Source organism: Cupressus sempervirens, chromosome 1 (genome assembly GCF_028749045.1).
Source record: "Cupressus sempervirens isolate cs-2001-9-10 chromosome 1, ASM2874904v1, whole genome shotgun sequence".
Taxonomy (NCBI): domain Eukaryota; kingdom Viridiplantae; phylum Streptophyta; class Pinopsida; order Cupressales; family Cupressaceae; genus Cupressus; species Cupressus sempervirens.
This window is the reverse complement of record NC_143118.1, coordinates 215,570,660-215,586,401: the sequence shown is the minus strand read 5'-3', so window position 1 is coordinate 215,586,401 and position 15,742 is coordinate 215,570,660. Positions and strand designations below refer to the sequence as shown.

Here is a 15,742-nt window from a genome sequence, read left to right as displayed (position 1 = left end):
CTCACCCGCGGCTGGCTGGAAAATAGGGGACGGCGTGGGCAAAAGGGTATTGGCGAGGGACGGGAACGCCATCCTCGGTACGGAAATCCGTACCCAAGTTTCCTATGAAACTTTTTTTGGCATTTCGGGGACCGTCCCCTTTCCCCTCAAAAAGGGACGTCACAGGGTATGGCCAAAATCCGTACCCGCGTCCCCGTTTCGTACCCGGTACGGGTACTAGGGTACAGAGGCAGGGGAGGCGTCCCCGTGGAGCATAGCTCAGAAGTGATTAAAATTTTGAATTTTCACACACACGCACATATATATATATGCACGTGTGTATATAGAGAGAATATGATGTTAGAAATAAATCATATGTACTCTAAATCGCACACGTATATAGATATATGTATACATATAGGTACAATTATAGATATAACAAAATAGCATGATGATATAATATATTTAATTATATATTTATATATATATAGATGTTTATTTTTAAACCATGGAAATATTATTTTTTTAACTCCACATCGATGAGCAGTGGCCACCTCAATAACGGCACCATCTTTTAAAAACTCTCGAATCTATGAGGCCATCTTGTAACCGCACGCAAGAGACCATATAATCTCCCACGGCCACAGAAGGAGAGCATTCAAAATCAAAGTACAATCACCCTGTTATGAGCATAATTCCTGAACTGCAAGCTTAACAATTTTTCTTCCTCTTTCTATCGGCATCTTGGTTTGTATATTTTGTCACATAGGTGGAGCCTTAATGTTGAATCGATTGCCACCAAATGACTAGTATCATTACAAGTCATGGATTTTCACAATCAAATCTTCTTTCCATTCTATGTTCTTATCAATGCCATTAAGCATTTGTTCTATCGGGTATGAAGATAGTCATGTTGAAGTTGCAGATACCAATGAAAATGCAACCATATTTCAGTATAGAAACAATTCAAATATGTTTCAAGCTCTATTATTTTATTTATATCTGAATCTCAGCTCTCTATATGTTGATTGCATAACCATAGGGACGGCTTATAGTTCCCTTAACACATATTCTTGGTTATATTTTGCATGAATATTCTTGTTTAGAATCTGAATCCAAAGTTATGACATTCTAACTTACACACCGGTATTTGTTGTATACTAGTTGTGGTACGAATCAGAAAGGTGTTCAAAGAAACCATATGATAAAGATCTCATTACTAATAGCAATCTCCTAGGATGCACCCAAGGCTAGTGAAGCTAGTGTGAATGGGTGAAGAGGAGAGGAATCTTGCAAGGGGAAAACAACTATGATAAGAATTCAAATGCATGAACATCTTAAAAAGAAATTGTTGATCCAAGTCAGCTCATGATTGTCCTAATTATACTTTGTTGTCAAGTCGAGCAGTGGTGATCGGGTTATTCATTTGCCCATCTAAATCCTTAGCCAAGGTAGATTAGAGGCATGCTTGCCTAAATGGATCACAAAGAGGTCGGTGGTGCCAACTGACAAAGAGAAGGTTGATGGAGGTATATCCTCAACCTTATTTGCTACTGAGCAGACACTACTCGGATGGCTAGACTATAGTGCCCTAAGCCTAACCCGGGGTAGGGAGGGCCTTTCTCATAAGAGATTGTGTGGGGAAATGGTAAGGTCCGTGGTTGGGAGGTTAAGCCTATGTCATTGCTTCTCCTCTTCTCCAAATGCCAAGGCTTGCACAACACATTGACAGTTAGTCCAAAAACATGTATGAATTCTAAGTTCTTATTTACTTTTACAATATATGAGATGTATACTTGTCAATGTAGATTTCATTACTAGTTCTTAACTAATTGTATGATAGAAGTTAGTTATGAACATTAATCTGTTATCTTTCATATGAATTAGAAATAGCCATTGTTTTAATTGTGAATACTTGCAAATCTCAGTTGCTCATTTCAAAATGTTGTTACTTAATGCCATTTCGTTATGAATATTCGGCTATAACCCTAGGGCATGTTATCTATTTTTAGATTGCTAAAAATGATATGTTACCTAACCCTAGGACATGTTATCTACTTTCATCTTAGTAAAATTAGAATGTTACAAATGCTTTTGGAGTTAAGAGGGATATATAGCTTGTCATGGCTAATCTCAAGGATATTGAGTGTTATTGTTGAGTGGGAATAACACATATGCACACACTTGGGTAATTGAAAATTGAAGGTGACTTAATCCAATACATGATTCTCCTCCCATTTTGAGTTCTATTTTCTCTCCTCGTGATGGCTTAAGATTTGTTAACCAAAGATTTTGAGTTTGAATCAAGTTTTTATCCTTGAAATGTTTTCATATTTCACCTATAGGGTCGCCACATGTTGTGACCTTTACACACAACACCCCATTTGAAATGGAAAACCCTCTTTTTACTCTTAGCCATGTCTTTTTGTCTTTTGTTCTTGGTAGTTTTGGGCCCACTCTCCTAAGATTCCCTTAGTTTTGAATGAGAATTGGTAAAATTGGCCAAGTCTAGAAAAGTGTTGTTCACCTTGCACCTAGAAAGGAAACAGTGTGTTTGTCTATGCTCTTTAGGTCAAGTATGAATGAGAATTGATCTTTTAGAAACAATGTTAGTGAAATTTTGAACGCCTTGACATAAATTTTTGGAAATTTCTATTTTGAGTTTCACTGCCTCCCAGATTGGACAACTTGCTATTGTTAACTTTTCTATTTTTCTAGTTTTACTGGCTCCTAGATTGAGCTTATTTTGACTTTGGACCAACTTATTATTTCTAGACAATCAACTTTTGGCAGGTATTTTTTGGCCACAAGCAAGCTATGGTTGCTAAAGAGACAAGGGTATCCAATTCTACATCCAAAAAAATGAGCAAGGTAATCAATCAAAAAATGGTTAAGTCTAGAACCACCCTTGATATAACCAAATGAAGAAAAAACCTTCAAATGAAGGAAAATTCTTCAAAGCACAAAAATAATCCAAATGAAGGAAAATCCTCCAAAGGCTGAAAAATCATCAAAATGAAGGAAAATCTTCCAAAAGTAGAAAAACCCTCCAATAACAAAAAAAAAATCCCCCAAAAAAGTCACAAAATCCTCCAAATGAAGGAAAATCTTCCAAAAGCTAGAAAATCCTCCAAATGAAGGGAAATTCGCAAAAATATTCTCCAAATGAAGGAAAATCCTTCAAAACAAGAAAATTCCACCAAGTAGGGGAAAATCCTCCAAAACATGAAAAGTCCACCTAAAGCCCAAAATGCATCAAGCACCAATTCCATGGAATGAAGGAAAATCTTTTTAAATGAGAAAAGTTTGCCTAAAACCTAAAATGCACCAAGCATGGATTCCATGGAAGGAAGGAAAATACTACAAAGGCCGAAAAATCGTCAAAATGAAGGAAAATCTTCCAAAAGCAGAAAAACCCTCCAATCACAAAAAAAATCCCCAAAAAAGCCACAAAATCCTCCAAATGAAGGAAAATCTTCCAAAAGCTAGAAAATCCTCCAAATGAAGGAAAATTCTTTAAAGCAAAATACTCCAAATGAAGGAAAATCCTCCAAAGGTCGAAAAATCGTCAAAATGAAGGAAAATCTTCCAAAAGTAGAAAAACCCTCCAATAAGAAAAAAAAAAGCCACAAAATCCTCCAAATGAAGGAAAATTTTCCAAAAGCTAGAAAATCCTCTAAATGAAGGGAAATTCTTTAAATGCAAAAATATTCTCCAAATGAAGCAAAATCCTTCAAAATAAGAAAATTCCACCAAGTAGGGGAAAATCCTCCAAAACATGAAAAGTCCACCTAAAGCCCAAAATGCATCAAGCACCAATTCCATGGAATTAAGGAAAATCTTTTAAAATGAGAAAAGTTTGCCTAAAACCCAAAATGCACCAAGCACAGATTCTATGGAAGAAAGGAAAATACTGCAAAACAAGAAAAATCTGCCAAAACCCCAACACTTTGCTAAGCACAAATTTCATGAAATGAAGGAAAATCCTGCAAAACAAGAAAGTTTGTCTAAATCCCAAAATGCATTGAGCACAAATTCCATGGAATGAGAAAATCCTTTTAAAACAAGAAAAGTTTGCCTAAAGCCCAAAATGCATTGAGCACGGATTCCATGGAATGAAGGAAAATACTTCAAAATGAGAAAAGTCCACATAAAGCCCAAAAGACACTAAGCACGGATTCTATGGAATAAGGAAAATCCTTCAAAACAAGAAGTCTTCCAAAAGCCCAAAACCATATCAAGCACAAATTCCATGAATGAAGGAAAATCCTTCAAAACAATAAAAGTCCACCTAAAATCCAAAATTGTGATCAAGTGCAAAATGAAGTGGAGGAGAATCCTCCAAAACAAGAAAAGTTTTCCTAAAGCACAAAATACCCTGAGCACAAAATCCATGGAATGAAGGAAAATCCTTCAATACAAGAAAAGTCCACCTAAATTTGAAAACTACACTCGGGTACAAAGTGAAGTAAGTGGGGAAATCCTTCAAAAGAATAAAAGTCCGCTTAGACGTCTAGTATGCGCTCAGGCACATTTTGAGCATAGTTTGGGGAAATTCATGAAATAATTGAATTCAATATTTGATATAGCATTACAAGTTAAATAAAGCATGAGAGAAGGAAAGTGTGGAGTTTGGTGGGGGGGGGAGTGAGAGAGAGAGAGAGAGAAATAAATTTGCAAAGAGTTTGAAATATCAGAGGAGGGATGAGAATATTAGTGAGGATTGTTTTTGAAAGAGGAAGAGTTTTAAACAGAAAATATGAAAGGCATTTTATGTAATTCTTATATCGATTATTTCATGTGCATTCCAGTCTCACATGATCAAGGGCAACATTCAAGTTCCAAAACTCTAGTTGCAGTGTTGAAGATGTCAAGGTTTTAAGTGACTCAGTTCAAGGCATTCAAGGTTCAAGAATTCAAAAGATCAAAGTTTATCCAAAAATCCAAGAGCCTAGACAAGTTCTATGTGAAGAAATTCCAGAATGACATAATCATCAACAAAGGATTCCAAATTATAAATTGTCAAGCAAGTACATGGAAGGATGGAAATGTTCTTCCAAAGATAGATTCAAAAGGAGTATTCAAAGTTGGATGTGTGTTACTAAATGATGCAATTAGAAAAGACACCCAAGCCTACAAGATACCCAACATGCTAACATGGTGCCTGATCATCTCCATTGGCTAGTTAAAGATCCCCAAGTCAAAGTTCACTGCATTTAAGGAAGGGAATCAAGAATAACCTATTCAAGGAAGACAAACCATTTAATTTGTAGTGGGCATTCATGTTGCCTCACTCTCCTGCTGAATGTACATGAATACTGGGCATTTGTTACCCCACTAAGTAAGTGATTTGCTCTTTACTGGTTTGTGTTGACCTGTGTATTAATTGTAGATTCTTTCTTCTTGTCCTAATCCTAATTAGGGCTAATGTGGCACAATTTGGACCTTTGATTCTATTTTACTCTGGGTCATTCACAGTTGTTAAGTTTTGAACCGAATAGCAAATAACAAAGAACAAATCATTATAAAACATGGAACACAAGAGATGCCCTGGAAAAACCCTCCTACTCGAGGGAAAAACCTAGCCACACCAAAAATGATCCTTTATTGAATCATTAAAGCATTTGGTACAAGCTTGATATCTCAAACAGTCATTTAAAGACTTTTTCACTGAGACTGGTATCTCATAAAAGTCAATAATGTATATATAGCTCCACGGAAAATGGATTGACCCTTTTAATCACTAAATTGTATGCAACATCTGACTAAACAAATAGTTTCACAGAGGGAATGATGTATCACCAAAACGGTAAAAACATTTCAGTACTCTAAGGATCCGATGGTTGTGCATTAAATCTTTACCAAGTGTGTTCTTTCAGTTAAAGAAACATCACACTTCATATATTGCAATCTGTGCAAATCAGTTATTAATCTCTAAAACAAAAGAATCGTACTAAAGAAGATTTTTGTCTTTTGATCATTGTTATGTAAAACACTTATACTCTACTCTAAGAGTAAGCGACCTGAAGAGAATGAAGTGGCAATGAAAGAGAGCTCAACCGTCAGGCATTACATACAAATGTGTCAGCAACATGCATAACAATAACCAATGTCTTCATACAATAAAGAATGTTGATGAACCAAAGAAACTGACGCCATTCATCAATGCAACCACTAACAGTGACTGATGTGTATCCAATGTTGACAACAGCTGATATGCCATGTAAGTTGGATGCCATGTAGAGACTCTGCCAAGCAATAGAAAAGTCGTATAGACATGACACTTTTATACATGATGTCGTTTAAGCATCATTCAACAATGATATGAGCAACAAGGAATATACTAAATAAAAAAAACTCCATACCAAATCATCCTGTCTTCTTTTAGACTCTGATAGTTTCACCAAAACTGCTGAGCATGCCTACCTTGAATAGCATGAATAAGATAATAAGGCATGAACAATAGACCAAAATGAATAGTTGCATGAAATGAGCTCAATGACCATCAAAAAAGATAGTGAAGTGTCGCCTTTTGTAATCGACGACTTTAATAGACAAATAAAATGGTCAGTACACAATGAATGCACCCGCTCGAAATCTAATCAACAACTGTAAATACAAACATTGTCCAATCAGCAGCACATGCACGACTTCAACTGACATAACATGAAACTCATCGAACAGCAACAAATGAACGAACTTGTGAAAACCAAAATTGCAGAGGAGATAATCAATACTGAAGACTATTTCGCAGCTACCAAAATTTAACATGATATGATTTAGGATATGAACACAGAAATCTCATATTAGATGAGCAACTCAGAATAGAGATAGCTGAATCATTATACAGCCACGATGAGCAGCAGATATAAATTGGTGTTAAACTGGAACAACATCAATAAAATAGTGTTGAAGGCATATTTTGAAGCTGCATCTTCAACACTCCCTCTTAGCAAAAAATAGGTCTTCAGCTAGCCATCTCATGGCAGAAGCAAGAAGTTGTAACAAAAATATTGTCAACAATATCTCATCATATCAATAAGAAATTAACTCATCATAACAATGTTCACCTTAGCTACTCCTAGAGGATGAATTGGAATAAAAAGATATATCATGGAGTCACACACAACTTCCACCATACCTACTCGCAGATGGTTGAATGAGGACTTACACCTTAGACTTCTCCTAGAAAAGAATGCATTCCCACCATGCCTCGTCCAAGAGGGTGGAACGAGGGTTACACCTCAAACTTCTCCCAAAGAAGAACGCATTTCCACCATGCCTCATCACAGAGGGTGGAATGAGGGCTTTCACCTCAGACTTCTCCCTGAGAAGAATGCATTTCCACCATGCCTCATCGCAGAGTGGAACAAGGTCTTTCACCTCAGACTTTTCTGTGAGAAGAATACATTTCCACCATGCCTCATCACAGAGGGTGGATCCACCATACCTACTCGCAGAGGGTGAAACAAGGGATCTCACCTCGAACTTCTCTCACAAAGAACTCATTAACAAGGGATTGCACCTCAAACTTCTCTTGCAGAGAAGAACTCATTAAGCACATAAAGATCAATTGAATGCTGAGACTCCTCTCAGTTGAAACTCCCTCTCATTTTGATATCAACCTTTAGACCTTCTTGTCCAAGGTTCCTTGTAATGAAAATCAAACTCCCGCTGAATGAAGACTTCCTCTCAGCAGGGCAGCATTCTCACTGCTTTGATTATCACAATAAAAATAGGGTTAAATCCAATGTTGACCAATTAAAGAGCTTTAGTAGTCACATTACTGCGCAAGCTTGATGATCTTCTGCAAGGATTTGACACTCTCCCTATGCAACTCAAGCTCCGTCTGACTCTTTAAGCGCTTGCTTCAACCTCCTGACCTGATTGCTCAAGGTAGCTTGCAATGCTCTTAAAGGAATGAATACACACACACCTTTGAAACTTCAGATACTAAAGTCTAGGACTGTCCTCCTTGACCGCATCCCAAATTACACTATACTAAAGGTTTGAGAAGCTGTTAAATGTCAAATCCAAATTGACCTTGCAATTCTTGTTCTTTGCAGTTGAAGAGTTTTACCATGGATTAAAGCAATTGGCCTTGCAACATTGCAGCCCTCTTAACTGACATCTTCACTTCTACACAGAACTTGTCCTTGACCTAAGTTATCTAGAAATGAACAACCTCAAGTTGCCATCTCCTCCTCTTTCAAGAAACTGGTCATAAGACGGTAGTCTTTATTCTTCAGTCTCCAACCATGATGAAAATGTAGACACTTCAGAAAAATGAACTTTGAAATCACTGAAATGAGATAATTCGGTCTCTGAACTAATAAACTGAAACAAGTGTGCAACAGCAACTGGTGCAACAAAGCAACCAGATTTCAAACAACACCTTCAATACTCGTCCAAGATAGTCTCAATTACATCTGCAACCTTTTGCAAGACAAATCAGTCCTACAGGATGTGCCAAGCTCTTCATCCCTCTCAAGCTCTTGACTCAACTTATCTCTTTGATGATGATACACCAAATGAGCTAGACCTGTGGCAGAGTCATCCTTTGTGATCTTCAGATTGAAGTTGCATTTCTATTTGCCAAATCTGCCACCATGACCCAAGTAAGCTGGACTGATATAGAACCATTCCAAACAAAGCAATCTACTCAACATCATTATGCTCCTTGATGTAATCCTGCAACAAGTGATTAGTGATAGTCCACAGCACCAAACTATCGTTAAGATAAACATACAGATTAATATAAAAAATCATGATTTGCTATTCTCAATACTATTGCATGAATTGTATGTGATCATTATTCAAGGTACAAACTTAGAAATACTTATCTCTTAATTGTCAATCGATTTAGTAATGTTCTTTCAAATTTCGATCTTCATATCTTTCCTTCCAGGGAGCTTAAGTCCAAGGCAATGACAAAATAGTCAGACTAACTTCAACATCTTCACTAACATGCCCAGTCACTGTGAAAGAAAAATTATCGCCCAGCTGCTCCAAAATCCAAACAGTACAACTGCCCATTCCCCCGTTTAGAGAAACACCATAATTTGATTCAGCATACAACTGTTTTCCGATTTCAATGCATGCACACAATCAAGCCATTGGAGGTGCCTTCAAATTAGTGTTTTCTTGCTGCTGCTAGAAATTTGTTTTCTATCTCATTCACAATTTCCTAGATCATTACGACAGACATTTGGAGATTAAACTGGACTTCCTATAGACAGCTGACAAAGCATAATGAATGCCACCTCTGATAAGGCAACATATTATAAATGTTGGATTGACAATCCAATGCGGTCTCAAATAACTGACTCACACAAAAGCAATCCTCAATAACCAGGTTTTTAAGATTTTGCTTCAGATTGTTTGGTAGACTCAGAATTAGAAGCATTTGTCACCTAAATAATATCTTCATCACCTGCTACAGAATTAATTTTTAAATGCTGCAAACAGGGACAATAAAAGAACAACCTCTCCTTTACAACATGCTGGATACAACAAATTGAACATACTGATGGATCACACTGTAGAATTCAGTATGCTCCACGAATCCTAATTGGGGAAAAAAAATCGTGAATCCAAGGATCTGATTCACATGCCTGAATCGGATACGTATCCTGAAATGACAACTAAGCTGATACACAGAACACTTCCACTCTAACTTGAATGTTGACTTTAGTGTAAGTGACCCAAAGAGAATGAAGAGGCAATGAAAGAGAGCTCAACCATCAAGCATTACATACAAATGAGTCAGCAATGTGCATAACAATATGTTATAACTTATAACCAATGTCCACAATAAAGAATGCCGACAAAGCAAAGAAACCGACGCCATTTATTAATGCAACCATCCACTAACCAATGTCTTCATACAATACCAACAAAGCAAACAATGATGGGGCTTATAGGGTTTTCATATAATCCATCCACCTTATCCAGAAGACTATTTGCAGTTGAGGTTGTGACCGAATAGCATGCTGCATTGGAAATATTACAAACACTGTTAGGATCATATGGCATCTCTAGATAGAAGTGAGCAGGTATTAAGTGTGTGTGCAGGTGCGTGTGCATGTGTTCGTGTGGGTGTGTGTACGGGTGTGAGTGTGCATGTGTATTCATATGGGTGTGCATGGGTGTGTGTGTGTGTGCTTCTGTGTGTGTGTGTGTGTGTGCGCCTGCATACATGTTTGTTTATGTTGAGAAGCAACAGCCAGACAGGAATTTTGGTGAAAAATCCACCTAAGGCACAGCATGAACCTAGGGAGACTATTTTAGGAGAACGTAAGCAAAAATATTTCCTTCCTCGAGTGAACCAAGGGAATAGAGTATGGTGAAAAAGAAAATTTGTTATTTGATGCCTACAGAAGTTAAAATACAGAAGTTTGCATGCAATCTGTTGATAATTTGCAACAAAATAATAAAGGGTTCAAAGCTTCACAGCATTCACAATTGCCCCTTCAATACCAAAGTTTTATTAAAATCCTGACATAATTTCCATCTTAATCATCAATGAATGGTTGACCGTCATGGAGTCAGTTACATCATCTTAGGCACTTAAAAGGCAGCAATACATTTTACAGAAAAAGTTGTGCAGGATAAAACATAAGATCTGGGAATCTAGATTATAATAAATATTTTAAAACTTTATTGGCCACTGTACATACAAGAGTTCAAATATTCATTAATTCAAGAGAGCTAATGGTATAATAATTAATTGAACTGAATTTTCTGAAATTGACTCATCTTGCTACCCCTTTTTTTTTCTGTTTGAATGCATTTAGTACTGCAACAGGATCCTCTGTTTCTACCAGATGTGTAGTCAATCAGATAATGGTTCAAATTACCCATTTTTTATATTTCTGCAATTATAGCACCACTCTTATTGTCTGGTAAGCTACTAAATATTTAATGAATGTCAATGGACTGGATTATAACAATTAAGAATATAAGTTGTCCACAATCCATTATAGTTGTCAGTAATGTTTCTGGTATTGATTGTGTAGCATTTTTTTATCAATGTTTCAGATCACACTCTGCAATCCATCATTAGGATAAAGAATGCTCAAGAAGCTGTAAAATTAAATCAAAATAAGCTGTAAATGTTTACAATTATCACAAAGTTCACAAACCAATGTGATAGTGTCAAAACTTATATATGTAAAAATGGTATTCAATACTCTCTTTGACGAGTTATTAAACGGGTTTACCAAATCAAATCGTAATTATAATATTGAGGGTCCCAAAAATCTGTCAAGCTGTGAGTGATGCTAAGAAACGGTGTTTACCAGCAAGATAGCCCAAATTAATACTGTTGTAGCCATTTGACTAATAATGATGTATATATTGTGTGTGCAGTTAAGTTCGTATTGCTGTCAGGTGTGTGCAGGACAAAGTACCTTCCTCAAGCTCAAAAGGCTTCCTCGACTTATAAATCAAAATCAAGGCACATGCTTAGACGCTAGAAAAACGTGTAATGCTATTTCACGGCGTAAGAACAGCTTTTCGCTTTCTTTTTGAAATTTATTTCTTGCAAAAACCATCATTTAGGCACTGTTCAAAGTAACACCAATAAAAAAAGATAATTAAGAACTTGGAACAACATACCTGCAATGGTACTCCTATTTGTGGGGCAGCAATCCCAACACCAGGTGCAGCCCTCATGACAGCAACCATGTCATCTATAATCTTCTGAATTCTCTCTGTGCTAATCTCTTCCACTAGTATTTCGCCTGTAGGTTCATGCAGCACTGGATCACCTGCTTGTACTATTTCTGGCAACTTAGGGGCCTTTTTCTTTCCAAATCCAAAAAATCCACCAGACGAAGCCACAATTGTCATCCTCTTGTTTTGTCTCTCATTATTCCTATGTGTTCCCAAAATTGTGTATTTCCTAACCCTATTAGAAACTAAGCTGGGAACAGGCCTATAGCCAATGCTCCCACTGGGGGCGAGATGATTTATCTGGACCACAAGGTTTCCCCAGCTTCTAGAGACATTCAATGTCGCTATAATGGCAGATGGATTGTAAGCTCTACAGTAGACCGTCGATGATAGCAATCCATGCCCCATCCTCTCCTCTTGGAAACAACTTCAACAATGCTATGATGCTTTATTTTCTATCGCAAAAACTGCACAATGTGTAGTCTAAAATTTTCAGGTAAAATGCTAGATATCCACAAGCGTTTTTATATTAGTGTCTCTGGTGCTGTTTTTGCCATTTTCGTGCCCTGTAATTTCTCGTCCTGGTGATAGCAATACAAACAGTCATTATCCTTCATTTAGTTCCATGCTTTCATAGGAGGGAAGAAGATTGTGAACGGCTTATGGGACCAGGGCAGCAGACACAAGGAAATAACAAGAAACAGTGGGACCAGGGCAGCAGACACAATACCAGACAGGGTTCAGATCCTAGGTAGGCCCGTTTCCAAGGGTAAAACGAAGACTGGGGCCCAGCCCACAGCAAGATAGTGGCAGGCCTTAAGCCAGGGGTTTCAAGGTGCACTTTTTGGTTTTGTTTTATATATTTGCTCTTGTTAGCTTTTGTTTCGCCCTTCTTTCTTTTGATCAATGGAAAAACAAATTGAGGATACACAAATGAGAAAACAAACGGTGGATATGCAAACCATGGAAAAGCAAACCATCTCATTGATAAAAAACGGTCAAGAAATTATGGTACACTTTGAAACTAACCATTTAGGGCAAGTCAAAATGGCATCACTTGGCAAGACAGAAAAATATATCTGGGTCAATGTTAAACAGTTCAAGGGCATTTTAAAACGTAGACTTGCTCGTATGAAAGGGTCACAGGACAAGCAAAAACACGGGCAGAGATTGCATAAACAAGTCAAAATGTGCCCTCCTCCACACTTAAGTGGTGACAGTCATCTGTATGGTAGTAATAACTTCGATGAGTCTGTCAGTTACAGCCCTACCTCCACACCTCTCGCTTGGTGCCCAGATCTTTATGTGCAAGAACTTTTGAGGGCCAAGAGGAGGTTGGAGCTCCTAGAGGCTAAGGAGCAAGAAAGTTACCGCAATATACAGGTGCTAATTGCAACAAATAAAACTCTTGCAGATGATAACAACACTTTAAAAGCTCAAATCTCAATGTTGCAAGAAACACTTTTAGCCGGGAAGCTTGAATGGCAGAATATGAAGGATGAATGGAAAAACCTGAATGTGACATTGGAAACAAACAAGGTCACAGCAAATATCGAGTCATCTCATAATAAGGAGAAAACGATTCTTCACACTAGTTTGCCAGGAAAGGCAGATGGTGAAGAGAAGAGAAGGAGTTTTGCAGAAGTCACCAAAACTTGGGACAAAAACAGCAAACACCCTGATATGGCAAGAGAAGAGGCAAAGATTCGTGTGAACACGCAAGACAAAGAGGTCAAGGAAAGGCAGCTTAGGGCATCCAATATAATTATCAAGGGGATAAAAGACTATGGGGAAGGTGAACATACCCTTGACCTAACGAGGGATTCCCTACAAGATGTGTTGTTGTGGCAAGGACAAATCTGCCAAGCTTGGAGGGTTGGCAAACCACACGCTGAGAGAAATAGGCCAATCAAGGTAGTCATGCTCAGCATTAGCGACAAACAAAATCTACTTAACAAAAAACAGCTTTTGTGGGGTTCTCGCTTCGTTTTAGAGGAGGATTTAACTATGAGACAGCAAGTAGAAAGAAGGATGGAAATGGAAAAAATCAGAACAGCTAGAAATGAAGGCAAAAGAGCTTGGATGTTCAAGGGAAAAGCAGTTATTGCTCATTTTGGCCACCGCTACAATGAAGGGCAGCAAGAAGGCAACAAAGGTGCAACAACAAACACCTTAACAGGCAGCGATACAACAAGATCCATAATCACACCTAGCGATAATAACTCAACTTTGAGTCTTTCGCATCAAAATAAATAGCAATCAAGCTTAACCCAGGCGTCCTTAAGTTTAGTTTGTTGGAATTGCAGAGGTTATCCGTGGAGACGTGGGCCTGGGTTAGGGCCTATTGCGGAAGGCAAAGACATTATTTGTCTCATAGAGACACATGAGCATGAGGGATGTAAGACCCCATTGTTTGAAGGCTACTGGAAGATGGCAGTGTGGAATGAGGTAGCGGGAAATGATAAAAGTTATGGAGGTATAATGGTTCTAGTAAAAGAAAAAGAAGGTCGTGTCATTCAGCTGGAAAAGACTGATTCTAATAAACAATTTATATGGCTCAAAATCGTGGAAAATAACACTCTTCTCAGGATTGCAGCTTGTTACTTTGCTCCACAAGTATCTAAAATTTATAAAAAGTGTGGTTTAGATCACAATGACCCTTATGCTACGTTAAAGAAAGATGTTGCTGTTTTTTCACAACGTGGGGATGTCCTTCTCGTTGGAGATTTCAATGCTAGGATAGCAAATTGGCAAGCAAGTATTTTCAGCTCCGAAGTAAATGATAACCCTATTTGGCTCACAGAAGAGAGAAATCATCCATGGGATAGAATATCCGAAGATGCTAAAGGCTGCAATCATTTTGGGGAAGAATTGATCACTTTGTGTGGCACATTTGATCTAATAATCTGTAATGGTTTGGCTAGATGGGCTAAGTCGGGCAATTTCACTTGCAACACATACAACGGGGCAAGTGTGGTAGACTATGTAATTTGTTCGCAGCATTTGTATAACAATATTGAAGAAGTTGAAATTGGAGAGCACATTTGGGATCTCAAATCAGATCATAGACCACTGTACGTAAATTTGTATTGGGCAAAGGATAGACGGATTGGGGCAAAAATCCAAGGCCCTCAACACCCACCTTCTCAGGGCAGAATTTTGTTAACTTCAGAAAATAGTAACACTTTTAGGGCTGCTCTTGAGGAACTTTGTATGGGACACCCTATGTATAAGCATGGTGTTAATAGTCATGATTTATCAAATCTGATTCACAAGGCTCTTTCAAAATGCAAGAGAGCAAAAAATAGAAAATCTGAAACTAATTGTTTTCCAGCCAATGCATGGTTTGATAAGGAATGCAAGAGGGCTAGGAGAAATCTAAGAGAGTCAAATAAAACTAACCTTGACATTAAGACCTACAAACAGATCCTAAAGAAGAAAAAAATCGATTTTATGTCCACAAGGAGAGAGGAGCTAATTTTCTTGGGCAGAAATAACCCCAAACGTTTTTGGAAAGAACTCCAACCAAGGAGGAAGCAAACTGAAAATAATATTACTGCCACCCAATGGTTTGATTATGCTAAGAAACTTTATGAACAAGAGGGTGGAGTGGGACAGCCACCTTTGGTCAATGATACCACAAATATTTTTACTGTGCAAGAGATAGAGACAGGGATTAAGAAGTTGGGTGGAGGCAAAGCAAAAGACCTTGTTGCGCTTCAAGCTGAATATTTGAAGTGGGGTATGAAAACTCTTGCACCGCACATCACTGAAATCTTCAACAAAATCTGCCAGGAAGGGTTTCCGAAAGATTGGACAATCAGCCTTGCAATACCACTTTTTAAGAGTGGTGATGTTAACAATCCCTCCAACTACAGGACTATAATGATCAATCCCCTCTTTGCTAAACTTTTTAGCAGTATGATAGAAACCAGGATCAGCAAATGGGCAAAAGAAAATCATAAACGTGCTAAAGGGCAAGCTGGTTTTAGGCCAAAGCACTCGACAGTGGATCACTGTGTCACTCTGAGACACATTATTGAAAAAGAGTGGGAGAAAAAAGAAGAGGTTTTTTGTTGCTTTGTTG

The 15,742-nt window shown here is 37.8% G+C and overlaps 1 protein-coding gene across 2 annotated transcripts in view; it reads right to left on the bottom strand.

Annotated features, from left to right (window-relative positions):
• The window catches only part of PDF1A (peptide deformylase 1A), a 63,118-nt gene extending 50,806 nt beyond the window's left edge, over positions 1-12,312 (bottom strand). For both annotated transcript variants that reach the window (XM_089820677.1, XM_089820686.1), the window contains exon 1: positions 11,599-12,312. In XM_089820677.1, the coding sequence (XP_089676803.1) occupies positions 11,599-12,063 (465 nt within the window). In that variant the 5' untranslated portion in view covers positions 12,064-12,312. The remainder of the gene's footprint in view (positions 1-11,598) is intronic.
• Between the last annotated feature and the right edge of the window lie 3,430 nt (positions 12,313-15,742).